The sequence below is a fragment of the Delphinus delphis genome, chromosome 9 (genome assembly GCF_949987515.2).
Source record: "Delphinus delphis chromosome 9, mDelDel1.2, whole genome shotgun sequence".
In the NCBI taxonomy this organism is placed as follows: Eukaryota; Metazoa; Chordata; class Mammalia; order Artiodactyla; family Delphinidae; genus Delphinus; species Delphinus delphis.
In genome coordinates, this window is record NC_082691.1 from 22,597,949 (window position 1) to 22,625,371 (window position 27,423).

Genomic DNA, 27,423 nt, shown 5'->3' on the forward strand with positions numbered 1-27,423 from the left:
CAGAGGCTTCACTTTAGGGCAAATCTTTGTAACGATGGGCCATTAAAAGGAGTGTACCACTAAAGGGTACAGGTGTGCCAAGACAGCCGTTGCTTCCCAACGAGGTCGAGTGAGGTTAGGGGTAGAGCCCCTGGGGAGGTTACCTTTTGCCTCTATCAGCCTCATTCATTTTATCTCAGTGCAATATACAAATGCTATCACTTTGTAAGCGAAAGAAGCAGGGAAACACTGCCTTAAAATGTCTTAAAAGGGGAGCTGGTTTAGTGTATCTAAGTGCTTGTTTCAGATCGTTTCTTGACATAGGATAAGATGAACAAAAGAACTGAAAGTGTTAGGAGCACCTTAAAAACATAATAACAAATGAAAGTAATGAACGTTTAAAATGATAACTTAAGGCAATGAAAAATATAATCCAGGCCTCAGACTTAACCAAGGCTTTTCACACACAGACGAAACTAACATAATACCTTATATTTCCATGCTGATTCATGGCATAATCTAATCTAGAGCTGGAAAAGGCTATTAACACCATCTTTCCTTATAGTTCAGATGAGGAAGGGGTACAGCAAGACCAAGTGACTAGCTCAAAGGACACGATAGTGGATAAGCTGGAGACAGGCTCAGACGTGTTGTCCAATGCACTTTTCATTTAGTTTAAATCTCCTTGTATTAGGGCAAAACTGTAGAAGTCTTGGCTTTCGGTTTTAATTTGTATGTCTCCTAAATTCAAATGGCTATTCAGTGGCTGCACAGTTGGTGGGGTGAGTTTTGGTGGAAAAAATCTTAACTTGCTTTACTGATTGTTCAGTTTTATTTCATACTTATTAGGGAATTATACTTAAAATGTCTTAAAACACCTGTTAGATAAGCTTCTGAATGTCTAGAATAACTTTTCAACACCAGAGCCTGTGGACATCCTTAAGGACTTAGAGAGTCGTCAGGGCATTTTACCAAAGGTAATTAACTAACATCTTCCTAGAATGTCAGATTGCAGTGGGCGTTAGGGAAAGTCACCAGTGACCTAGTCTGTACTCCCACCTGTGCCAGAGAAAGTGCACAGAAAGAAACAAAGATTTTCAGCCCTGGTACAGAGCTGAAAGATTAAGAGGCAGCAGCGTGCTGACCAGTGAGTCATTTGCCATACAGACGAGGAAAACAGACTCGATGCCGTTAGGAGAATATGAATAAAGGAAGGAAGGGTTGAAATGACTGTTCCTCTACTGGTGCTGCTTGGACTGCTACTATGGCTGCTGTCCGGAGTATGTTGTACCTCCCAGTTTGTGATGGGCCTGCACCTAAATTTATGAATTCCCTCAACAGGCTGCCAGCCTCCAACACCACTGTCCAAGCTGCCCACGCACGGCTACCCCATACATTTCAACATAACCTTCCTCACAGGTTTTACAACAGCGGGAGAATCAGTGTCACTTTTATTTCATCACTTGTGTCAAAGCCCTTCTTGGGAACCTCTGGTGGGAAAGCAGGTTTTGGGGGCAGAGCAGGAAGCACCTGCGATGACGGTTATAGCTCTGTGCTCTGTAATAAAACCTGGATGTCGGACTCAGACCTTCAGCTGGGGAGGCCCAAAGACTGACCTGTCAACCCCACTGCACATGGGCACTGGGGCACTTTTATAGAGCAGGCATCTGCTCCACTCTGACTCCGAAGGCTACCTTCTTTATCCTGGGTACAAAACCTCAGTAAGTATGACAGCAGGCAGTCAATGGCAGCAAATGCCTTGAACCTCCCAAATATGCCAACGTTTCCAGTTTTGGAGAAACTTCTAACATTCTTTCCAACTTTCAATGTTTATCAATAACGTGGCAATGAACATCTTTCTATATAGATTTTTTTGAATCCTTTAAAGAATTTTAAGTGCAACTGCCTGTTATGGTTCACTCTTAACCCAGGCTCTGGTTTGCAAACCATTTTGTTTTCCCTTGAGTCCAATTTTAAGGTCTGAAAAAAAAAAAAGCTTAATATTTTGGATAATGGGACAGAAATGCTCAGGAAGCTTACCTGTTCTTAATTTAAATCAAGAAAGGTATTTCTGCACCTCATATAGAAGGCTTCTAAGATCTGTCTACTCCCAAACGATAGTTGGCCTCCTGGCTTTGGGAGGAAGTAATACGCTCCCGAATTACATTAATAGTATAAAAAAGTTCTTTTTTATTTTGGGGGGAAATAACACTGTGAAAAAAATATGTGAGGCTTTGATAAAGAGCCCTACTAAACTTCAGGCAACAAATAAGCCAGGAACTCGACTTTTCCAAGTTCCCAACCGGTTAAACATCTGGCCTTCTTGGCAAAGTTGCCGCCTGGGCTGAACAAGCTGTGGAAGGGCACTCCTTCTCTGTCTGCAGGGTGGGGAAGTTTACAGTGGGTTCTCCATCTCTCCTCTCTTCTCTGATCTATTCAACAGAGACATAAAGTTTACAGGATACCCTAAAAGGCACAGTTTTGAGTCTGAATTTTGATGTTTGCCCTGACTCTTCTTGTCTATTGGTTAGTGGTTTCTGGGGAGACTTCCAGCCTGAAGTCTCAGCAAAGGCCCACTGCTGGACTGGCATGGCTGCCGCCGCTGCTGCTCTCACTGCCCCCAGCCCTGGCCCAGGGGGTGGGGAACACTGTGCTCCCAGAAGGTCAGCACGGCGGGACGGGGAGCCGGCCCTCAGAGATGCTCATCTGCTGCCCGGATTTAGCTGCTCTGGGAGAGTGGCGGGCTCTGACTAATGGCTGACTGAGCCGACAGCAGCGTGAACTCTGCGCCCTCCGAGAAGAGCGAGCTGATGGAACGCAGTGATAATTCCTAGCAGGCAAGGTGGTCTAGACGGCAATGACCACATACTTAGTGCTCACTCTGAGTCAGTGCTCTTCTAAGCACTTCCGTGTACTAATTCATTCAACCCTCACAGCAACCTGATGACCTAGGTATTAAAATGATCGTCTCTTTACATTCAAGGAAACTAAGGCCCAAAGAGGTTGTATAACTTCCCCAAGGTCACAGAGCTAGTCAATGATGGAGCCAGGTTTCAAATCCAGGCAGTACGATTAGAGCACTTGGGCTGTTAGCCACGCCACTCCCTCGCCTAGATGTCATGGTGCCCCTATCAAAGGCATGAATAACAGCGCTCTGTCCGCTGAGGAGAGGATCTCAGTAGCCTGAAAAATAAACCACAAATGTGTTCAAGATCCTTGGGCCCAGATAAGACACGAAGAGAAAAATGACACCAGCCCTGGAAATGTTTTGCCTCTTGGATATCAGAACAGTATCACGCTCTCCCGGGCTCACAGAGCCCAAGGAGCCTTGATATTCTGGCAGCGGATGTGTGGCACAGGAGGTGGCACTTCGCCTTCCTCTTCAGAATTAAGAGTTAAAAATTGTTACGGAAGTTAAGCATGAAGTAGCATCAGGTCCAGAGACCTTTCAGGTGCATGTTGCAAATTACAGACTGTAAACATGCTCTTCCCGGAACATAGAGACAGCCTGTGTTTATTATATACACTATTGATACTGTGTATGGAATGGATAACTAATGAGGACCTACTGTGTAGCTCAGGGAACTCTACTGGGTGCTCTGCGGTGACCTAAATAGGAAGGAAATATGTATACGTATGGCTGATTCACTTTGCGTACGGTAGAAACTAACACAATATTGTAAAGCAACTATACTTTAAAAAATTATTTTAAAGTTTCTTAAATTAAAGAGAAATAAATACGTAAAAAAAGAAGCTAGGAAGCATCATGAACTCTAGAATAGATTTCCACTCTCCAGGGTGATGTAAAATAATACCATTTCGAAAATGGTTAGAATTACTTTTTTGAGGTCAGTCTAATGTCACCTGGTAGGAAGAAGAAAAATCCACATTTAATTGTAAGCATTTGCACCTGGCGTTTGCCAACCCTGTCCACGCATGGATCTTATTTGCAATAGACAAATCCTCTGTGGCTTCCTCATGTAATAAATGTACGCGTGCACACATGCACGCACGCACACACACACATCCTGCTATACGTTTAGCAATAATGCTGTCACACTTCAGATAAAGCTGAGACCTTAAAGACATGCTTCGCACTTTCACTGTGGCAGTACACCTAATTTTATTCCAGTCCTTTAGGTATCCGCCCCAATAAACAATTTGAATGCCTGGAATAGCTACAAAAGCTCTCTGTGAACATTTTCCCCAAGTGTAAATTATTGGAAGACTGTTCATATAATTCAAGAAAATCTTGTGTCCTTTTAATCTTGCTGAATCCACCACTCTGACAGAATCCTGCTTTTACTCTATGCTTAAGGACTGGATTTATTTCTTTACCTCATCGTGAAGAAAAAGATAAATGAAATCACACTCTCAGATGTACGTAATTTAGCTTCTGCACATTTTCACCTTTCACAAAGTTTCATGCTTCTATAGTTTCCACTCTTGAATTGGTCAAAGCTAAAGCGAAACAGGGCAGTTCTCTCCATTCAGTCCTGGTAGTATTTTGCTAACATTAACTTTATCATAAAACGTTCTTATTCATTCTCAACAATTCGATTTCTTGAGCATTGTTCGATACCCGCACCCCTTGCCATGTGCTGGGGACAACCACAGTTCATAAGAATTTCAGGACCACAGCATGACTCAATTGTCGTTTCTCCTAATGCTCTCTGTTACGGTGTTTCTATCCACAACATTTCGGGCCAAATCACTTGTTCATGAAAAGTGAACAAGTTTTCCTCTCACTTCTGCCCTACTGCTTGCTGGCTGATGAGTGACTTCCGGAATAGTGCTGCTGAAAGGAAAACCACTGAGGAAGCTGAGAATCTGCAAAGATGATTGATTGGAAGAGAGACACGACCTCTGACTGTCACCTGTTGTACGGACTCTTGGAACCTTAGATTTGGAGGAACCTCAGAAGGTGAAATCATCTACTTCTCCCCCATCCATGACTTCTACCAAGGCACTGGGATCTCTGGACCCACAGCACTGTCTTAGTAAGTTCTTTACTTACTTACTTACTTACTTACAAATTTATTTATTTAGTTATTTTTTACTGAAGTATAGTTGACCTACAACACTATGTTAGCTCCAGGTACACAACATAGCGATTTGATATTTTTATACATTACAGAATAGTCGGCGCAAATCCACAGGACAGTGTTAAAGGTCTCCTAACTGTGTCTCATGCTTCCACTCTGGCTCTCTTCCTGCTTCCATTTTTCATGAGCATCTGGATTCATCTTTTAAAAATATATGTCAGGTATCTGTCTACCGCTTAAAAGCTTCCAATGGTTCCCATGGATTTAGATTATAATCCACGCTTCTTTCCAAGGGTGTGTGAAGCCCTGCACAGCCTGGCTCCTGCCTAGCTCTATGTCCTGGTCTCACGCTGCTCGTGTTCACTAGACCACAGATGTACTGGGCTTCTGTATGTGTATCTATATACACATAATCTGTATATAAACATATACATATATATTTAACTGAAGTATAGTTGACTTACAAGTTTATATTAGTTTCAGGTATACAACATAGTGATTTGATATTTTTATAGATTATGCACCATACAAAGTGATAGTTTTATTGACTATATTCCGCGCACTGTACATTACATCCCTGTGACTTATTTATTTTATAACTGGAAGTTTGAACCACTTGATTCCTCTCACCTATCTCACCCATCCCCCTCCCACCTCCCCTCTGGCCACCACTAGTTTGTTCTCTGTATCTAGGAGTCTGTTTCTGTTTTGTCCTTTAGTGTGTTTCTTTGCCTTGTTTTTCAGATTCCAGGTATACGTGAAACCATACATTTTCTGTATGTTTCCTGAATGCTGAGCACCTTCCCACGTCAAGGCTTCTGCCTGGGCTGCTTTTCCCTCAGATACTTTGTGCAGCTGGTTTCATTCTATGGAACAGAAGCACCTCTCCCCTCAAGTCAAAATTCCCACATCACACTGCATTGTTTTCTTCCCAGTTTAAAATGAATGAAGAGCTTTTATGGGGGCTGTGGGTTTGGGAGGACATTAGCTGTGGTCTTGCGTTCTTTCTGAGCCGAAGTCGGCAACATTTGGCTAGGCAAGTGCTAAGGATGCCTTATTTGTGCCCGGAGGCTGCGACTTTCGGGCTCCACATTTATGAATACAACAGTCCTCTGATCTACTTGCCCAGGATCCCCACCACCAGAACAATAAAAACAATAGCTCTTATTCAAAAGCAGGCAAAGCAGACACTTACTTATGGTGGATCCGGACTCTGGCCTGTTCAGGGAGCTGATGATGACAAAGCCGAAACCCTCGTTCTCTTTGCGGTGAATGACCACGTCGCTGGTCTGCAGGCTGTGGGAGGCGAAGCCTTCGGGGGGAGAGGCGCTGCTGTTGGTGTGAGTGTTGGTGTAGGTTGCGTAGTCGCTGCGAGGAGAGCTGTGGTGGGTCGACACGGAGCCTGGACTCCTCCCGTTCTCTGGGCAGGGCTCCCCTGGAACACACATCGTACACAGGCACCTGGTTATTTAGCAAGGGTCTTGATGAAGGAGTGCCTCCTGTGTACGGGGCACTATTCTAGACACTGGCATTGTCACCAGGCTGGTTGACTGGCCTCCATTCCTCCCCCCAACCCCCACTCCCCGGACGTGAAGAGTGTTTGAAAAGCTCCAAACCTGGCTATGGAGCCCCCTAGGTCTTGCCCCTTTCCACCCTTCACAGCAAACACAGGTAAAACCCCTCCTCAGCTTCCCCTGTGCCACTACTTGTTTATAACTTCTTCTCGGTGAGACGGCAACCCGCCAAGACAATGCCTAGTTTTAAATACCAGGCTTCTCAGTTTCACAACAATAATTGATCTAAGAAGATCACAGAACAGACAGACAGACTCTTCAATTGTGCTACGCATAAAACCCACTTAAAGAACTCGTAAGAAATATGCATCATCAGAGTTCACTCAAGGAGTTTTTTCAGTAGATCTGGGATCAACTGGGCACAGGAATCTGGATGACGTTTCAAGGCCACACTTTGAGAAGTGCTGATTGTAGTTGGGGTTAACAGCCCAGAGGATGTCCACGTAAAGTGACCTACCATAATTTTACTAAAAAGCCATGGGTTTATTTAATTCTGTGATATTCTGTTAGCTTAGAAGTGTTCATTCACTTTGTGTAGCTGGGAAACATACTTCTTAGTTTGCTCACTCTAGGATCAAATCTAACAATGATATCAGGATGCGGAATGATGAATTTTGAATCTCTAAGGGAGGTGTTGGAGGCCTTGCTCATTTACATTCTATATTATTGTAAAATATACTTTATTGTCAACCAGATAAAGCAAGCCAGTACTTCCATGAGAAAGCAAGTATATTTATAAGGAGAAATGATAGAAAGTTGGCAGCCAAGAGAACCTAGTTTTTAAACTGAAAGTTGACCCATCATTCAAGAAAGAATTCTGTCATTTTACTATAATACCTAGGTTCTGGTATTCGGATGAAAAAAAAAAAAAAAAACTTAAGCAGGCACGTGGAATACTGTAATTAGAAACAGGACCGTTTCATGTCCATCTTACAACTTGATTAGTGTACTCAAAAGATGTTTATGGAACAGAGGAACAATAAGATAGAAAATAATGATAATTAGTGATTCCTTTATGGGTCTTTAGACATGGTCGCCTATTTACAATACTGGCAGTTGTCTCATATGGCAAGTTAAAAATAATTAGCCGAAGTTCCAATGAAGGCTTTTAATGTAAGATGCAATTCCATTCTGAAATGAAAAATCATTTCGTTTAAAAAATCAGTTCAAAAATCAGGGAACGAGAACACTGACTATAAGAGATGTTTTGTTACACTGATACCTAAAGAAAATGGAGCTGCATTTAATCAGATACTCAGATTTAAAAATGGTCTTTACAAAAATGTATTCATTTCTTGTCTGTGATTACAGAATGAATAAGACCCAGGCCACTGCTTATTACTGTTTGATATATTTGAATGTTTCTGTAATATTTAATCAATCAGGTTTTAATAAAAGAAAACAAATGGGTGTTTTCATATGTAAGAAATGTACTGAGGTGATAAAAGAGCAAAATGTCAATGTCAAAGCTTTTCCCTCTTTTCCACCAGAATTTCAAACTACCTGTAAAATGAACCCTCTCCACTAGAAAACATCATCCAAAGACAAGCTGTTATTGTCTTGGTGAAGCACATATCCTTTATCAGTCCTTGTATAAGTTGGAAATAAAGTGACTGGAGATAGTCAGGAAGAAGAAAAAGAAACAATTATTATGCTGCAACATTAAACTGAAAATCTCCCTGAGTTATTGGACCGAATCAGTAACTAAATGTCATAGGCAGTGACAAGAGAGATCTCATTTTCTGGCTGTCATATTTTAGGGGGTTGAGAGCTGTGGTTGTCAGTAAAGCAGCAACAAAGAAAAATTATCTGTCTTTGCAGAAAGTGGCTCGGAGTGGCTCTGCCGCAGGTTCCAAAGGGAGAAAGAAAGAAAGTCATTGCCTAAGTCAATGTGAGTGTCCCTGGGTGAGTGCAGGAGTCAAATACATTAACAGAATACTTTTCTATTGCTTCTGCATGTCTCTTTCAACCTCTAGAACAAAGTTCTTTATCTTTAACACCATGAGCACATTTAAAACCAGGGAGTTAAGAAGACTTCCAATGATTGACTTCGAGGGATATAACTGATTCCACCTCATTTTTCTACTTGGCTGGCTCTAGACCCAAATGAGGCTGTCTTCTCTCCAACAACCCTTCCTGGTATAGGGGATGAAAAATGTTGTTTTAGAATAATCTAGTAAAATGTCAGGAAGTGACTAAATACCACGTGCAATTTTTTTCTTCTTCTTCTTTTTTTTTTTTAAACACACTAACTCCCAGCATCCCTGACTCATCCTCTGGCTCACATACAAACGGGTGTACAGAATTCAGTCACTTAATATCTATTCAAGTCCAATAATTAACTTTTAGGTTTTAGCTTCTGTTTTGTCCTCACCAGTCATACTGGAAATCATCACTGTGCTGACTGGGAGAGGGTCTCCATTTGGGAAGGCAGGAGTCATTGATAATGTCCTCCAGGTGAGATGGTTTTGACTAGAACAGTCAACTGCTGGCCAGGAGCTGCTCCTGGTCTGCAGACCCATTTATTATTCCTGCCCAATGCCGGTCTAGACTTTGTTTAATAACTGTTAAAATTAATTGCCAATGTTTTTAAATAGGGTGATTTTACAGAAAGCTGGATTTCTAGTTTCTCTTGAAATATTTGGTAATAATCAACTAGAGTTGGGCAATTCCTGCTCCCTTGACTGAGTCCACAATGTGCAAGTCTCAGCTACTCCCCAGCGTCTCTTGCAAATTCCTGATTTACTCATTTACCCGTGGAGTGAAGAGCACACAGGGCCAAAGGGACTTGTTCGGCTGGAGCCCTTGTTTCCCTTCAAGATCACAGACTGGGTACCAGGGCTCTATGTAACCAAACAGATCTTGCCTGCTTCCAGGTTGTGCCTGGGCCTCTCTTCACAGGACTGTCCCCTGGAAGGACGTGCAAATCTTGTCTTGAAGCACGGCTGAGGCACCGGGGTATGTGTGTGGTAGATCTTGGACACGTGCACTGGAGTGTCCACGGGCACAGTGCACCCCTGTGGTGCCTGGCAGGCGAGGGTCCTGCCCATGTTAGGGGCTGGCCTTCCTGAAGGCATGTGAGTTTCTGCACTCCTGCCTTATGCTCATCAAGGCAGACACATTATTTAAATGGGTGACATGCTCATAGACAAAGAGTAAGGGATTGTATTTAGAATGGACAGAAAGTATAGTAACCAGGAGCAGGCAATTCACTAGCATCCTGAACGCTGGCTAAACTTTTCACCCAGCTGCCAAGAAAACCTTCCCTTTCTCAGTATCAGGCCAAGAATTAGACTTTGCCTTAGGTGTTAGGAAAAAAAGATGCTGATAGCTTTAAGATGGACTCTAACGTGTTTTGATTAAGTCATAAAACTTTCTTTCACATCAATTCTAGATTTACACTTTCGGGAATTCCTCAGAGACACTCTTCTCTCAGACGAATCGTATGTATTCAAAATAATGTGTCACTACGTTGAAAGTCTCAAAGTTGAATTATTAAACATGTAAATATTTACACTTTCAGTGTAACAATTAAAGCCACTTTGAATAACTAAATATCGGAGCTGGTAGCACGGATAAGGCACCTCTCAAAACTAGTTTAAGGTGCACGATCTGTGCTACAATTATCTGGTAAACAAAATTGGATCCATTACTGGATGTTTTCATCCTTTATCCTTTACGTTTTTAACCACCATTTCTCACTTTTGAGGATCTAGTTTGCTATTGCCTAATTGAAAATTCTGCCTTTCTATCTTTAGTGCGTACACTTTTTTTGGTATGTTAACATTTGGAGCAGGTTTTTATTTTAATTTTTGCCCAGTGTAACTAACCAGTCTGTATCTCTCATAATTAATGCTTTTTTTTCTTCTTCTTCTCTTCAGCATCAACTAGGAAACCAGTGCCCAGTGTCTTCTGAGGTGAGGCAGGACATTTGTACGAGCGGGGGCAAGCATAAGGCTGCCCACCTCTTTTTCCATTATATTACTCCTTTGTGCAAGAAGGTGGTGACACTGCCTGTCTCCTCGTTCATCTTCTGTCTCTTCACAGTCTGATTACTCATTTCCCCTCAGCTTTGAACCGTCTCATCATAAGCCAGGCTTGGACCTCCCACCGCATTTGCTTCAGAAACCATAATAATGATGATAACGAGAACCCTGAAAATGGCATATCCACTGTCATATCCATTTGTAGCTATCTCTTCTCACTGTTGGAGAAATGGCAGCTATGAAGAAAGGCTGTCTTCCTAGGCCCGTTTAAAAGATCTGCTCCATCCTATTTCTAGGCACTGACTTTACTATCAAAGTATCCTTTGCTGAACTTAATCGTTTTCAATACTCATGAAGCTTTCAAGGAAGAGTGGGCTGAACTAACTTGGAAACTCTCCTGGTGTGAATGAGCAGTCTGTGGCAGAACATTTTCAAAAACTAAATGCACTTGGAAGCCTAAATGAGTAAAGTTGGTAAGAACGGCAGCAAAGAGCATCTTCACAGAAGTTACATGATCCACAAATGGCAAGAATACGTTTTTGAGGCATTTGGTCTACACTCCACTAGCCTGGGTTGATCAGAACAAAATTTAATTTACGATCATCAGCTGGTGGCAAGGGGAGCATGAAATCATGTTGGTGCATTAGTTTTTGCACTTTGCAGTGTATTTCCTTGTAAATCAGTATTTTTAAACTTATCTTTGGGTTACAGAACAAATACCACCGCAAACTTTTTATTAAAAATCACTTTGGAGTGTGAGAGACAGTTAAATGTTAACTGAGCAAACCCTGTCTTCCTCGGGGCATCTCGCCCAAGGTTAAGGCATAATTCAAGGTGTTTTACTTCACTGGGTCAAGTGGTCCATGAATTCCTGAAGACAATGGCACCTCTTAGCAAAACCTCCATCATACGAGATCGATAGCAGGTCTCTACAGGCGAGGGCTCGTAATTCTTCTGACTTACCCTTAAGTGATAGGTCCTGCTCAAAATCTAGTTTCTACACGACTTGACTAGAAAAGGATTTTTAGTTCGACTAATAAACCTCATCCTCTCGAGTGATTCACAGCTGTGATTAGCTGGTGGCCCTTTTTTTAAAAATTCAAATGTGTTACGACACTAGCACATATGGAAGACGCCTTATGTTAGGGAGTGACATTTGCTAAAGGTTGGTCTAATGGCTTTGAATCCACTGGACAGGGGGTTGGTGGTAAAGAAAGAAGCACTGGCTGGGGAGATGGGTCTCTGCACGATCACTGACTCACTGCAGACCACCACGACATCTACTGAAACTCTGGGCCTCAGTTTGTCATCTGTAACACAAGGGAGTTCACGTTGCTCTTTCTAAGGTCCCTCCTAATTCTAGTATTGTTCACTGTGTATGAGGAGCAGTCCAGGGCTGAGTAGAGAGGCCAGCAGGCCACCGGGGCAGGTGACGACGGAACATCTTTGGCACTGTCGCTCCTGTAATTCACAGGGCAAAGAAAGCACAGGCGGTTTGGGACAATATTCCCAAAATTACTGAGTGCTCAGAGGATAAAAAACAGTATAATGCTTGTAATGGACATATGCCTTATAAACAGAAATCTTTTTTGGGGGGGTTGAGAGATGGTAAAGAGAGCTAAATTGAATCATATGACTAAGAGGGCTGACTTTTAAAAGTATTTCTTTGGTGGATTCTTGTATGAAGCTGTAAAGGTTGTAAAGGGAATAATTACTTCTAATTTCTCTGTTTCATAACTTTGGAGTTATATGAATTGTGCTTTCTCAGAGTGACATATAGCTGTATTTTTCTAAATCAGAGTAATCATTTTATTGTTACCATTTATCAGGCTCTATAAAGGAAGTTAATTTTCCATCCTAGTTGCCTTTTTATGGTATCAAAATGCTGTGTTTCTTGGCTTGTAAACACAATGAGGAACATTTTCAAAAGCTATATTTTTCACTATTATAATGTTCTTCTTATACCTAGCATCTACCAAAAAGCAAAGAGCATGCATATCTTAAATTAGCCTCAGGCTTTGCTAGAAATTTTTAATGACTCCATGGAAAATGTCAGCCTCAAAGACCGCTTAGAAATGTACTAGCGGGGTGAAAATCTGCACTTTCAACATCATAGTTACATCTGGCATAGCGAGGTTGGTCTTTTCCCTCATGTAATATAGAAACTGATTTAAAATGTTGTCTCCAGTGTCCTGACCCTGACTCACAAAAGCATCTCACCACCTAACCCGCAACTCTTGCTGCTGGTTCGAGTTACATACCTCCACATAGCACCTTTCTTCTCACAGTGAGGTTGACCTGCCCGTTCCGGGCTGCATGGTGCATAAGGTCGATGACATAGCGGTGGGTCTTGCCAGCCACTGGAATCCCATCCACATAGACGAGCTCATCTCCCGGGTGTAGGCGGCCGTCTCTGTCGGCTGATCCCATGGCAATGACAGCTCCAATCAAAATCTAGACAAGCAGTGAGAAGAAAAGCATGTTTATGTTTCAAACCTCCTTCCTTCCTTCCTTTCTTCCATCTATCTACTTACCTACCAAGTAACTCAGTAGAAGATTTTATTCCCTGTTCACACCCTCTGCCCCAAATCTGAACATGTACTTGAAAAATGAAAAATGAGAGGCTGAAAGGATGCCCTCCTAACTCTTCCAGGTTGCTAACTCTTCTCAGAGAAATAAATGTTTTGGACTTGCTCCTGATGGCCATGAAGTCTGGGGGACACTTGCTAACTGGTTCATAAGCTATCACCCTTAAACCCAAATAACCTGATGTCACTGGCCACCGTACATGGGCTCTGAATTGAAACAAACTGGGGATGGAATCCTAGCTCCACTTCTTTATTTGTGTGCCGTGGGCAAGGCTTTTCAATCTCCGCAAGCCTCGGTTTCTTCACCTGCAAAAATGGGGAAATAAAATAATAGGACCTACTTCATGGAGTTGTTGGGAGAAGCGAAAGAAATAGTGCATGGGAAGCATTTAACTTTGCTCAGGGCACGTAGTGAGTGCTTGAAAAATGTCAGGGGAAACTACCTGCTGTATATTATTAAATTCAGATGAAGGTTCAAAGTGTTTTTTATCTTTTAATTTTTGCTTTGCTTTCAAAAGCTGGAGTTAAGGATAAAACAAAACAAAGCAGAACTCACGGCTGGCCTTCCCTGGACAGTTGACCTACTTTAAGAACAGTCAAATCTCCTCCAGATGTTTGCTCCATTTCTTTGAATACTTTCTTAGAGCACTTCCTCTGCACAAAGGATGTCCCCAGTTCTGCCTGTCCCCTGCAATGCTTCTGCTGTTTAGGCGGCCACCATACCAGGAAATTTGGAGGTACACATCTGGGAAATGTGCATATTGTTATAAATCTCTGAACCAGGGACTGTGACACAAGGCACAACGATGTAAGGTTTCCTACTTCCCATTAGAAACACTCAAATTAGTGTCCATTAGCAAGGCTTTTTTTCTTTCTCAGAGGAAAGGCAACAGCACTCAATATTTTAGTTTTGCTATTTAATCTACAATTTTTCCAACTCATGGACAACAGGGTTCAAAAGGATAGTTTTTCTTTTGCCAAGTGGCTTAGCCTCACAGCATCTAAAGGCAGTGGTTACCATTAGTCTGATAATATTACAGAGGCTATATTCTAGGTTGTATTTTAAGTCTATAAAATGATCTCTTGCTCACGGATTGATTTCTTTCAGGCACTAATTTCTTTCAAACCTCAGATCTGTGGATTCCAGTTAATTTGCAGAGCTGCTCCATCACGACCTGCAGCCTTGTGTGTCAGCAGGTTTGGCAGCAGACGATTCCTTCTTACTTGGTCACACTGCTCAGTGTGGCCTGTCAACACAGATCTGGATGCCCAGACCTCCTCAGGTATATGCAGAATTATGGTCTGGAGGGTTTTCTCTTTTTTCCTGAGGACTTCATAGCCTTGGTCCACTGAATAGCTCTCTTTATCCAGAGGAACGAAAATTCCCTACCACACGGCAGTTTTTTCCCTATTCTTGGGGGAGGGTGGGGAGTGGAGAGTAGAGAATAGATTTGCTTCCTTGTTGAATATTGGTGCTCTGATGACGGATTCATTATTGCTCTCACAGGAAACACATTGCCAGCCTTGGACTGCTGGGCCACAGCAAATGGCTGTGCCCATATGCTGTAATCCAGCAGTCGGGCATGCTTCTGATATTTTCCATTTTCCCTTATTGTCCTGTCAACCTGAATTTATGAGTTTCTTTCTAAAGATATTCCAATCTATTCTTCAAAAGACTCAACCCGCTATGGAGCACTTCAAAGATTTATTAAGTGCTTTGTGCAAAAGCCAGTTAAAATGAATGTTTATGTTCCTCCACTGCCCCATGAAAAGCTGCATTTAGCTGGGTTAGCCCAAAGAAAATGCTTCAACCTTTAGATTTCCTGTATGCCTCAGTGGGAGAGTTTATAGCTAGTAACAGAGAAAAAATGGCTAGAGAAATTCTTAGCTTAATTACCAACATTAAGCTATAGTTCTGATTCTATAGCTTAGAACACTTTGAACACTTTGATTCTAACCGATGAAAAGGAATTGAAAAAACATGTTACAACTAAGAGAGCTACCATTGCAATTGGGCACTCTACAAAAATAGTAAAAACAAAATTTCACATAGGAAAATTCTCATTCCTCTCCTGCTGTAGGAAAACAGCAAAGATATACTCTTGAAGTTATCTTCTGTGTTACTAGTTTAATATCATCCATTAAAAGGAGAACCACAGTAAAACATCTGTTTTTCTGTTTTATTGCTGTGATATGAAGTACTCTCCTCGCTAATTAATTCATTTATCCAGCAAATATTCATTGAGTCCAGGGACACTTCTAGGTGCAAGGAATCCATCAGTGAACAATAAACAAAAATCCCTTGGGGGCTTCCCTGGTGGCGCAGTGGTTGAGAGTCTGCCTGCCGATGCAGGGGACATGGGTTCGTGCCCCGGTCTGGGAAGATCCCACATGCCGCGGAGCAGCTAGGCCCGTGAGCCACGGCCGCTGGGCCTGCGCATCCGGAGCCTGTGCTCTGCAAAGGGAGAGGCCACAACAGTGAGAGGCCCGTGTACCACAAAAAAACCAAAACAAAACAAAATCCCTGTTCTATAGAGCCATTCTAGTGGTCAGACAGTAATAAATGTAAAAATTATGTTGTATGCTAGCAGGCACGTACTATGAAAAAAGCAGAGCAAAGTAGGATGATGGGCGGGTGTCAGCTATGCGGCTGAGGTGGAGTTAGGGCAGGTTAGATCAGGCCTCAACGAGAAGCTGACATTTGAGCAAAGATTGAAGTTCACTGGATACGTTTTTTTTAAACTTGAAGCTTTCATCTTCAAACTTTACTTTGTTCTATCAAATCTTACATATTTATTTCTAAATAGTGTATTCAATATAATACTTCAATACAGCTTATTATACAGTATTGTAAAATTATTAACAATATATATATTATTGTATAATCACATTGTATAATCCACCCTCTACCTTTTTCAGAGAAAGGTTGTCATAGCTATGAAAGAAACTTGAACTGAGCTCAGCGTGGGGAACTGGAGCAGGCATGAGAGCGGCTCGTCCATGAGCTACATATATGAGTTACACTTGTTCCTTCCTTCAGGAACTGCCGCTGGGAAGAGGCTGACCACGTGAGCTGTCACTGCTCTGCCTCTCACGCTGCTGTTGTTCCTTAGCCTTTGGCCAGTTTACACCTTTGTGCCCTGCATTTCACTGCTGACACAGAGCTAGCTCTATGTGCCTCTCTATTCAGGAAAGAAAATAACCCACAACTTTTTTTTTTCCTTTAATTTGAATATGCTTTGTACACTTGACACATTTGAGTAGTTTATTTCCTATCTGGATAGGATAATCTATGATTCCTTCTTGCACTGTTAACTCTTGCACTGTTAACTGTTAAGTCAACTCACATTGACTTCCATATATACATTCTTAATGTTCATCTAAGCTCTCGAAAACACACTTCAGGATATCTGATCCTTTAAATGAGTAGCTCTCAGACTTTAGGGTGCACGTGAATCACACCGTGAGCCTGTTGAAACAGAATTCTGCATCTACCCCGAGAGTCTGATTCTACAGGCCTGGGGTTTAACCTGAGATTCTGCATGTTTAACAAGCTCCCAGGAGGTGTTGGGTGCTTCTGGTCTGTAGATCTAACGCGATTTGAGTAGCAAGGTTCTGAGTATTCTCACTTGGCCCAGTGGACCCAGAAGCTATGGTCTCACTGGTCACGTTCCAAGTCCACTGAGGGACTTTCCCTCGGGTGCCTGGCTTGAGCCTCCTGCCCCATCGTACTGATCACTTTCCAGGTCTGCTGAGTGCATGGCCTGGGCTCCCTGACCCATCAGGCTATACTTTCCTTCTGATCTTGCTGACCCCTGGCTATACTGGCCAGTGAGCCTTCCCAGCCAACACTGGCCTCGCTCTACTCATCACATCCCTCTGACCTCACTGGGTCCTTCAACCTCTGAGGACCTGCTCAGCAGCTTTCTCATTGCCCTTGGAGGAGTTCCTTATCCTGCCTCTCTTGCTTTGGCCCTGAAGGAGCAGCTTGGTGGCAAAACAGATCAAGGAAGACCCCTCCACACAGACACCCCCCCCAAACAAGTGACCTGGCCTTATCTTTCCAACTATCTTTTGTTTAAAAAAAAAAAAAAAAAAGAATCAAAAACTCCACAACTTCACTTTATCTTAAAGGCTATGAAGGCACAGAACAAAATGATGTATTTGATATGAAATAACAGCAATTCACATTCAAGTGGCTGATATCCCCGTAAGCCAGGGGAAAAAACTAACACAAAACAGAGAACCAAAACTAAGCAACAAACAAAACCAAAACCATCTTTTCAGTCCTTTTAAGTCCTTTAATTCTTTCCCACACTACCTAATGTCAGTCTAAACCCAGCAGGTCTGATCTGCAATAATTACAGCCCAGGGTGACTTGACAAGGTGGCAAGCAGATTTCCAGCCCTAGCCTTCTGAAACTCTTCCACAAGTTCGCACTGGACTCGCATGCCAAGGTCCCTGTCTATCATCGCCTCTCTCTTTCCATGAACAGTTTTTCTCCACACAGGCCTTTCTCCACTGCAGTGTTTTCCAAGCCTTTCCATCTTAATGCCTTCCCATGTCTTTGCAGCTCACAGCTGGAAATCCCATTATCATTGCTTTGTAGCAATTTCTCATTTCTTTCTATTTCTATTGTTAGTTAACTGTGAAAATTATTTCCTCTTGCAGGAAAAAATGCCCATATGCTTATTTGAGCTGGAGTCCTGCTGTTCATTATTAGCCAAATGCCGTGCTGTCGTGTTTAATGCGCACCCTGAGATGTCAATACCATTTTGTCTATATGAAGGCAGAAACCCATTTGATATAATTTATGAGACCTCCTGCGGGTGAGGACCCAGTCACGTCAGGCGCCTCTCCCTTTGTAGCACATCAGCAATTAACTGAGGCTAGTGCATTTTGTTTGTATATTATCTCTGGACTTACAGTGGAGGAAAGCAGGAAGGAAAGGCATATGGGAGATATTTACAGTAGACTTACCCTTCCTGATATAATCTTTCTGAGGTGCAACATTCTGGTCTTCAAGACACTATATTCTGGCTTTGAATGCTTCAGGGAGATTTAGGCTTCTGCTTTATGGTTTCACTGTCAGAATTGTAATGTGCAGCCTGAGCGTGTCTTAAATCATTCAATTCAAAGAATAAACCAGAGTAAACCTAAACACAATGAGGATAACCAGCAAAACGTAATCTGAAGAGGTTTATCATAAATACTGAATACCTGCCCACCGGAGGGGAGAAAGGACTCAGGAGTGTAAAGCCAATGTTCAGAAGGGCTGGGAACCCAGGAACCTGTGTACCGACCCGGCAGAAAGCTGTCCTGAGGCTGGCAGTAACCACCGGCTGCACTCAAACACCTGAGCTTCATTCTCAGCGATATATATTCCATTTGGGTAACAATTCTCTAGTTTCTGTGCCAGGCCAAGATCAGCTAGACCATTCCCTCCTGGAGTCAGCTGACACTATGCCTTTCCTATAACTCAGTCATGCAATCCCTTCTATCTCTGAAGAGTGGGAGATGCAGTCCCTTCTATCTCTGAAGAGGGGGAGACGGGCGAAGAGAAGACGGTGCTACGAATGTGGTGCTAGTTTACCCACAAAGCAGACAAAGCATGAGCCTACGGAGGTGGCGGGAGTCCAGCAAAGTAAGGACTGTGTATCTCAAAGACTATTGAAGTAAGCATTACGGGAAGCACTGGAACTTCGTTGTTTCCCCTTACGTTTATTTTACAGTTTAATCTTTTACTTGTATTTATGTATGAGGAGGGACCTGACCGCATTTCAGTGCTTAGGGACCACTTATGAACCTTTTATGAACCTGACATAGTCACACTGGGTCCCACTTACGACACGTCTTTTACAAGGAGTGTTTTACGGCTGTTATTTTAATACATGCTCACAAGTCTCGCTTTGCTGTGTTTTTTTTTGTGTATTAATGAATATTGTTATTTTATGCAGTCACTCTGATGTATCATATATGTAATTTCTCCAGAGCCCTTCACAAATTCCCAATATTGTGCCAACTGAAGTTGACTTCCTGAACATCCTCTCATGGTAATCCCCTAATTCAAACCTGGTGAGATTCTGCAGCATTGAACTTGATTTTACTTCTGTTTATCCCCGTGTTTTCTCTCCCCGGTAGTTGTGATTGAAACCATACACCATTCTGCTGTTGCAAGTCATCTCCTCGCATGTATCTTCTGTCATACTGCATGTTTATCTGTGAGCTGCTGCCCAGAGAGACTAGGGGTCCAATACAAGTAACTCATTGAAATATTGAAGAGGAATCCAATCCATTTGAAGAAAGAGTAATGTCCCTCTCTTCATGAAATGTGCATTGATTTATGATGATATGGAAACACTGGCATGTTTTGAAAACTTAAATACCAAGAAAAAAACAAATAAAGCAAGCCTCAAAAAACTTTTACGTGAGTCCTAAAAGATTTCTTTTTGTATAGGATACTGAATGATTTTTCCCTTCACCCATACACACACAATATAACCCAAAGTGTGGAAATAAAGAGAATCAACTCACAGGCTGTCCAGGCTCATCTCCCCCGAGGATTCTGAAGCCAAATCCAGACTGCATCCTGCGAAGGTGAACATCCAGCTCCTTGTAATCCGGACCTGGCATAGAGGAGACCCCACTGAGTGATGAGTCCTGCCTCCCCCCAACCCGCGAGGGACTGAACACGCCGATGAGATGGATTAATTTTGTGGGTGTAACAATGAGAGTGCCGTTAGAGTCGGTGAAAAGCACAGAGGATAAGAAAAAAATATATGGTAACAAAAAAGTAGGTATTCCAAAATTAGGTAGTCTCTGGACTAGCACTGACCAGCCAAGGGCATTACTAGCGTATTGCCATAGGCAGAAAGAGCACACACATTTTCTGAGTGAAAAGAAAAATCAATGCCTCCGTAATTCTTCATCTTCCTGAAAGGATTGAGATGGCCCTCAAGAAGATTGGCTGTCACTTTGGCGATGTTACTCTGACTAGAACAATTGTTTTAGAAGTATGAGAGAACAGATGGCAACGCCCTGGAAATACCTGGTAAAGGACTACTTAGTAATTTACTAGTAGCTGTTTATGACTTGATGTGTCCCATTTAGTGTGTGTAGGGGAGGAGGATGTAAACTTACACCTCATAGAAGGTGTCTCTTTTAAAATTGTTAAAGTTAGAAAATAGAAAATCTGAACTTTTCTCTATTGAGGTTTGGGTGAAGTTTTGATTTTCTGACAAACTCCTTTAGGTTTTTCATAACTCAGGGACAGAAATTTGCCTGGGTCTAAGTGAACTCTTATCTCCCGAACATTTTAAAATGTGGAAGCCACTAGTAGATTCACTACTGACTCTGTAAACATATTCAAAATAAACTAGACAAGGGATATTTTTCTGTAGTTAGCTGAAAGAACAGAAATGTACTTAAAAATAAGCTGGGAAACTCTTGTCATTTTTTTTTTCCAACCCTAGAATAAACTAAAACCATAAGAAATATTTTAACTTTTTAAAGAGAATATGATTTAAATATGATTTAACCTTACCCCCAGCCCCTGGCCCTTTGAACCTTCCCCAGGGGCAAATATCTCAATCATGACGGGGCTGTGTATACTTTCAAGGCCACTGTTAGGATGTTAATCAATGATTAGCAACTTTGGGGAATGCTTATTAATGCCATCCTTTGCTTAAGAAGTATTTAGTGATCTTTGGGCCTTAATGGTTTAAAGGAGGTATTAGAACTGATAGATGCAAGTATTAAGTTAAATTCTCCTTGCTTAAGCAGGATGGTTTTGGAAATTGGGATGGGATTTCAGAGGAGAATCCTCATGAGACAGGAAGCTTATGTCTGAGCCATCTGGGTATACAGTAATAGCCATAGTTGAGAGAGACACTCAATAAGTGATGGCCACGCAAATCTTTTCCAGACTCTACAGTAAGTGGAGCTGCTGAAGTGATGCAGTAAACAGAGCACAACAGAGCAGGGCTTGCCTTTGTGCCCTCCAACCTGAGCAAAGCATTTCCAGTGATATGTGAAAGGCAAGTCACTCACTTCTGAAATGTAGGCATAAGCTGATTGCGTGTCTAGTGTTCTCAAGGAAAAAAAAAAGCTGAATCAGCCATATAAGTACATATGTATATATGTCCAAGTCACATCGTCCAAGACTCTATGACTTTCGTGCCCTTTTAGGACCAGATGCATGTATAACCAAAGTCTTTCCCATTCAGTGACGAATATAAAACTCGAAGAATAACCAACTGGATTTCCACATCCATTAGTCATCCTTTATGAATTGTATAATCATTCATATTTTAAAGGTACGACAACTTAGAAAAATTCAGTTCCTCTTAAACACTTTGTTAGAGTTGAGTGGTAAAAGGAGAATGAAAACTTTGCCCTACACTCTACAAGTCTCAACTGACTTTTGAACTCAGTTTATTCCGAGGTCTACAACATTATATATGAAATCACATATTGGGGTGTGTGCTAAACCTTCAGGACCCTGGAGGCAAGTGGAGCAGCCCTACAGAGTCATGGCAGGTACCTGTATTTCTCCCAACACAGGCAGAAAGGCGAGGGGAGAGGGGAGGGCGACAGATAATACCCAGTCGCCGTTCAAACCTCTAAAACTTGGTTATATGGCTGCTCCCATCAATCTCTTCTCTAGGTTCCTTTAAGCTTAGAGGACTCGAGACCATATATACGTAAAAATCACAAAGAGAGCACGATATACTTTCGACATTCAAAATGATACAGCTAGCGTATGTTTAACCAGAACCTTCCATTTACTTGTAGATAGTCTCATTTTCGCATTGCTGCTGAGTATGGTAAGTGAGAAATTGTTCCTCCAGTGGCTTCAGCACCAATCCATATTGCATGAGGAGCTCTACAAGGACTTTACCGTGTGATCCATTTTATTTGCTAAGGAAAACTTTCCCCCGAGGAAATGCTGAAATCACAACAATCCCAGTAATGGCATTTTTGAGATGTGCCAAGGTACAAGGGAGCTGTCGTGTCAGAGGATGCTGTGATTCTGGGGAGAATTGGAAAGCTTTTCCTTAATGAATGACTCAGGACTCCTTTATATTTAGGAGAAAAATATAGATCTCTGTTTGCTAGTTAATTTTATTTAACTCTGAAGAACTCTGAAGATGTAAGCAGGGAATATATCCCCCCCCCCATTCTTTGTGTGCATTTTGATGACATTCCGATCCCCTGACTACTGCTCTGACCACTCTGATTTCAAATATAGGGTGATATATGCCAACCACGTCATCTTCACCCTCCGTTCTTCCAGGCCAAGACGGCCAGCTTCATGGCACATGTGCCCGTAGAGAGGCAAAAAGAGACCCGTTAGAGAAGTGTGCCTGCAGATGTAATTTACTTTTTATTTCTTTGTTAATTCTGAACACAGACTCAGAGGCTGCAGGGCGTGGAAACTTAAGAGAAATAGCCAACTGGAAAAAAAAGTTTAAATGATGGACTGTGCCTTAAGGCAGTTTATTTTTTTCTTTTTCTTTTTTTTTGTTATTGCTTAAGGAAAATAAGAGCTTTCAGAAAGAGAATTTTTCCTTTGTTTCTCCCTCCCTTCGCCCATCCATATGAGTCTGGCTTTAGAAAATAACTAACACTATATGCACATAGCTGGAAACATTACTTTTCTCCCTTCCTGCTTTGTTAGCTCTCTTGAAAGATTACAATGTTTCTGATACTCTCCTTTAGCTGCTCTTCTGGTCTGATGACATACTTAAAATGATTGTTATCATGCTTTATCTCTTCCCCTGTCAATGCAAGGACTTAAAGCAAAGAAATTCAAGGGCAACTCTTCACCCCACTGTTATAGAATTTAACAATCCTCACCCCTCTCTCCAGTTGGTTTGCAAACCATGCACCTGGCAGGCTGTTAGATGAAGGGGTCTGGGGGACACCTAGTGGGACCTGAGTCACTCTGGATGTCACTCAATCATGCCCCTACCAACATCCCTTTTTTTTTTCTTCTGTCTTTGTGTTCAGTCTGTATCTGTGCTCTTTTTTTCTTTTTCTTCTTCTTTTTCCTTTTCGCAGAACTGTGAGGGGTGCTCTCAGGCATTTCTTGGTGCAACTCAAGATGAGGCAGCCATTGTGAAGAAATGGACTAAGAGAGTCAGAAAACTCTTTGGACGTTGGTGTTCAATGGTTAGCCATGGCCAGTGTTGCTTGTTCCTTAGAAGCTGGGTCCTAGGATCCTCAGGAATTATGAAATAATGCATCTTAAGATCCTCGTCCCAGATGGGACTTCGCATGACCACGGTGGCAAGCTACAGAAATGGAATTTACAAGTCCTGATTAATCCTGGGCTCTCAATAATATTGAAAAAGCTACATCCAGGTAGCAGGGTAACCTCCGTCATAATAAAGAAAAGCAGAATTTCAAAAGCTGATTCTTATTTTGTACTAAGACGCCAGGAAGACTTCACATGCTATACGTACCCTTGGTCTAGCTTTTGAAAGACACGGTTCTGTGCACCGCTTCAGGAAAAAGGATGGGTGACTGAACACAACTGATTAATTTTGTGAATGGATTCAAGCTTCAAAAATGCAAAGAATGGCATTTTTATGGATTAATTTGGCACATGGAATGCTGCTGTAAACACGTCAATTAAATTTTGGTACTTGAATCCCCTTTCATGTTTTAATTAAACATAAGCACCACAGGCTTATTATCACATTTTGACACAGATAATGAATTCATTCAATTTGTCCTCTTGAAAAAGTATTAAATTTTTGGCTTTTCCTTGGAAAGCGATCTAGAAAAGACAGTACGAGGAAGGAATCAAGAATCAAAGGTGGTTATTAAATATGTCCCTGCCAAAAAAAAAAAACCACGTCCCTGGCATCTGGATTTCCAATGCACTCTAGATACAAAATGAATTAAACAGGAATTAAGTAGTTTTTATTGATCGAATCTAACATTACCAGGTAAATAACTAACACATTCTTGTCTTAAAATAATCCCTTCTCTCTACTTTTTTCTCTTTATACCTTTGGTAATATGAATGTGGCCAGACATGTTTTAGCCATAGTAGAAGCCGTCTCCCACTCTCTGTTTGGTTCTCTTCAAATAACCAAAGCTTTCAAATAAACTCAGATTTTCCCATCTGAAATACTCCCTTGCTCTCCCCATCCATTTCTCTCTTGAAAGAGTGGTCTCTACGGAAGCCTTCACTCTCTCTCATGTCTGACTTACTCCTGACGGTCTGCTTTCTGTTCTCTTGGCATTACTGAATTGCTCTCTTTAAGGTCTTTGATGACATCCTAATGACCAAATCCAATGGCCATTTTTTTCTTGTGATTGTTTTTCTTGTGCTTCTCATTGTGATTGATTTCTGTGTCTCATTTGATACTGTCGACACACCCTTTATGACCCCTGATTTCTATTGTTTCTAACAAGAAAAGGTCTCCTTCCAGAAGGGATTTCTACTCTTGGTTTCCGTGATACGCCACACCCTAGTTTTCTTGTCTTTGGGTGGGATTGTTCATTCAAAGGTCCTGACTATGGATCCATTGCTCTTATTAACATTCTCCCTTGGTGATGGCATAATTATCTTTGTCTATCTATAATATTCCATATGCACAGCGTGTAGGAGTTGCTTAAATGTTTCTTGAATTTGTTTTAACATACTCGCCAATCTAGTGTACCTAATAAACCACAGCGTTATTCTTCTACTGAGTTTTCACTTAGCTTCATAATTACATTAGGACTTCCTACCGTCAATTTTACCTCTGTACCTAAGCACCTTCTGCAGCTAAAGTTAGTCAAATACCTTGTAATTATGATAAATTTATCCGATTCAAAATCATGACACATAATTTGATAAGGAACATTTTATAAATATGAGAAATAGTATAGGAGTTCTACGTATTTTGGATGGAGTCATAATTTTCCAAAATAGTTTCCTAACTTGTGTGGACACAGAACAAAATATTTGGATTGTTCTTTTCCTGAAAATCTGGATTGCATAGTAGTATAATACACTCAAACTACATTATAACTTTTCTCTTTCAAGTAATGTATATTTCTTGAAATGTAAAAATATCATTTTGCGCATATATCAAGGTAATGTAAGCTCTTGAGGAGTTCTTCTCTTTCTTCTTTTGTTTTTAAATAAAGTACCTTCAGAAGCTGAAATTTTCAAGAAATGTGCTTGCTGTGGCCAGGAAGCTGAGGTTTAGAATCTCAAATTAAATCCTGCTTTCATTTTGCAGCTGTAATCACTAGGCCTCAGTTTTCCTCTGGTTATAGGATATTCTTCAAAATTACAAGGAGTTTACAGTCATATATTCTTATATACTAAGAATAATAATGCTTTAAACATTTTCAGACCAAGCTAAACAAATACTTTAGGCATTATTTGGGGACACAATGCTAAGCAGCATCTCCCGTATTTTCTACATATCCAAAAAAAATGACATGGAAACTTACAGAATGAAATGATCTCAAGCACATATATTCTCCAAGGGGTGTTAGAACATGCTGAGATGGATAATGAGCTGTCGTCATGGAAACACTCTAGAGATGTGTGCTGTGAGCCCACAGACCTGAAACAGTACTATTGTTATGAAACATTCTTTTCTACAATTGTTTCAGTGTTCTCACTTTCCATCCAGTGGTCTAACCTGCTGTTCAAAGCACTTCCTAAGAGTAAGAAAATATGAATATTCCTTTACCTCCTTCATTTCCATAACAGTAAATATTTCAGTCCAAACCAAATTAATAACTATTTTCAGAATAATTAGGTCAAAATTTTTCTTTTAAGTAAATTAATTTATTATAGCTAAAAACTCTTAAACTTGAAACTACGCTATTCTAACTTAAAATACTATTGAAATGTAGCACTTTATAATTGGCATGGTTTAAAAAAATTAAATTGATACAGGTATTTACTTGATGTGAAAAGAATTTCATTCTACATTAGCAATATTTTTAATAAGTCCTCGGAAATGTCTAAATTTCAAATCTCTTGAGATACTCTAGCTTCTTATTTCTATTTATCTAGTCCAGTGCTGTCCAAAATAAACAAAATGTAAGTACACTGGTGATTTAAACATTTCTATTGACCACATTTTAAAAAGCAAAAAGAAATAGGTACAATCAATTTTAATAATATACATTTAAACTAATATATCCAAAATTATATTATTTAAGCATTAATCAATATTAAAAAATAATTAATGAGATATTATACATTTCTCTTTTTTTTTGTACTAAGCTTTTGAAATCTGGTGTGGATTTACGCACGTCTTAACAGCACATCCAAATTCAGAGTGGCCACATTTCAAGCGCCTAATAGCCACATGTGTCTAGAAACTTCTGTATTGGCTAGTCTGGATTTAGTCAATCTGGTGGCTTTCTTTGCTACCTGGCTTTCAATCTAATCTTTTACTAAAGCATTTTATGAAAGAACTTAATGAATATGACTATTTTCCTTTGTCTTTTGTTTGTCTGTTTCCTTGGCAGCCATCAGGCCAAACGTGGTGAGCCTTGCCCTCTACCTTAAATATGTGCTTGTGCGGGGTGAGTGAAATTAACATGGTGATTATATACTAATTAACTGACGCTACTCAGAAGAATGATTTGTTACACAGAATGGAAGACGTTGCATTCACAGGACTGTGAGTACTGAAGAATACTTGCCAGAGGAATCCATTCGAAAACTGGTCCTTGGTGGCACTTGTTCTGGATGGGAAAATGGGGAATTAAAATTGAAATTCGTTTACGGCATTTTAAAATTCATCTTTACTTTTGTTTGGTTTCAATTAGAACTCGCTCCCATTCTTGTTCTCGCGTTTAATGATTTGTTTTTTCTCTAAAATCTATGGAAGTTAGTGGACAGATTTACCTGGTTTTATGTACATGAATATGTCTGTAAATGTATTTCTTTCACATGCAGGCAAAAATCTGAATTCTTGTAGATCAGAATGGAAAAAGAGATCATTATTTCCAAACATTAAGCTCTGATTCTCATTATAAGAATGCTTATTTGAAAGTAAAGTCAATCCAGAGCCCCAAATATACACACAATAAATAAAGGTCTTTGAAATCATGTTATGATATTGTGCCACCAAACACTGAAAAGTGAAAACTTCAATCAATGATTATGTTGATTTACGTACACCAGTCCAAATATTTTGACACTTACAATTATTTGGATAGTTGAAGTTATGTATAAGTAGTTGAGTAAAATTGGTCTATATTAGCAACAGGGATCCTTCAT

The 27,423-nt window shown here is 41.0% G+C and overlaps 1 protein-coding gene across 2 annotated transcripts in view; it reads right to left on the reverse strand.

The window, feature by feature from the left end:
- Positions 1–27,423, reverse strand: part of MAGI2 (membrane associated guanylate kinase, WW and PDZ domain containing 2) — a 1,338,731-nt gene that overhangs the window by 134,974 nt on the left and 1,176,334 nt on the right. Inside the window, exons 13-16 of one of the 2 annotated variants that reach the window (XM_060020318.1) lie at positions 26,844–26,885; positions 19,707–19,798; positions 12,846–13,038; positions 6,220–6,459 (exon numbers count right to left, since the gene is read on the reverse strand). In XM_060020318.1, the coding sequence (XP_059876301.1) occupies positions 6,220–6,459; positions 12,846–13,038; positions 19,707–19,798; positions 26,844–26,885 (567 nt within the window). The remainder of the gene's footprint in view (positions 1–6,219; positions 6,460–12,845; positions 13,039–19,706; positions 19,799–26,843; positions 26,886–27,423) is intronic. The other variant, XM_060020317.1, reaches the window with a different exon arrangement.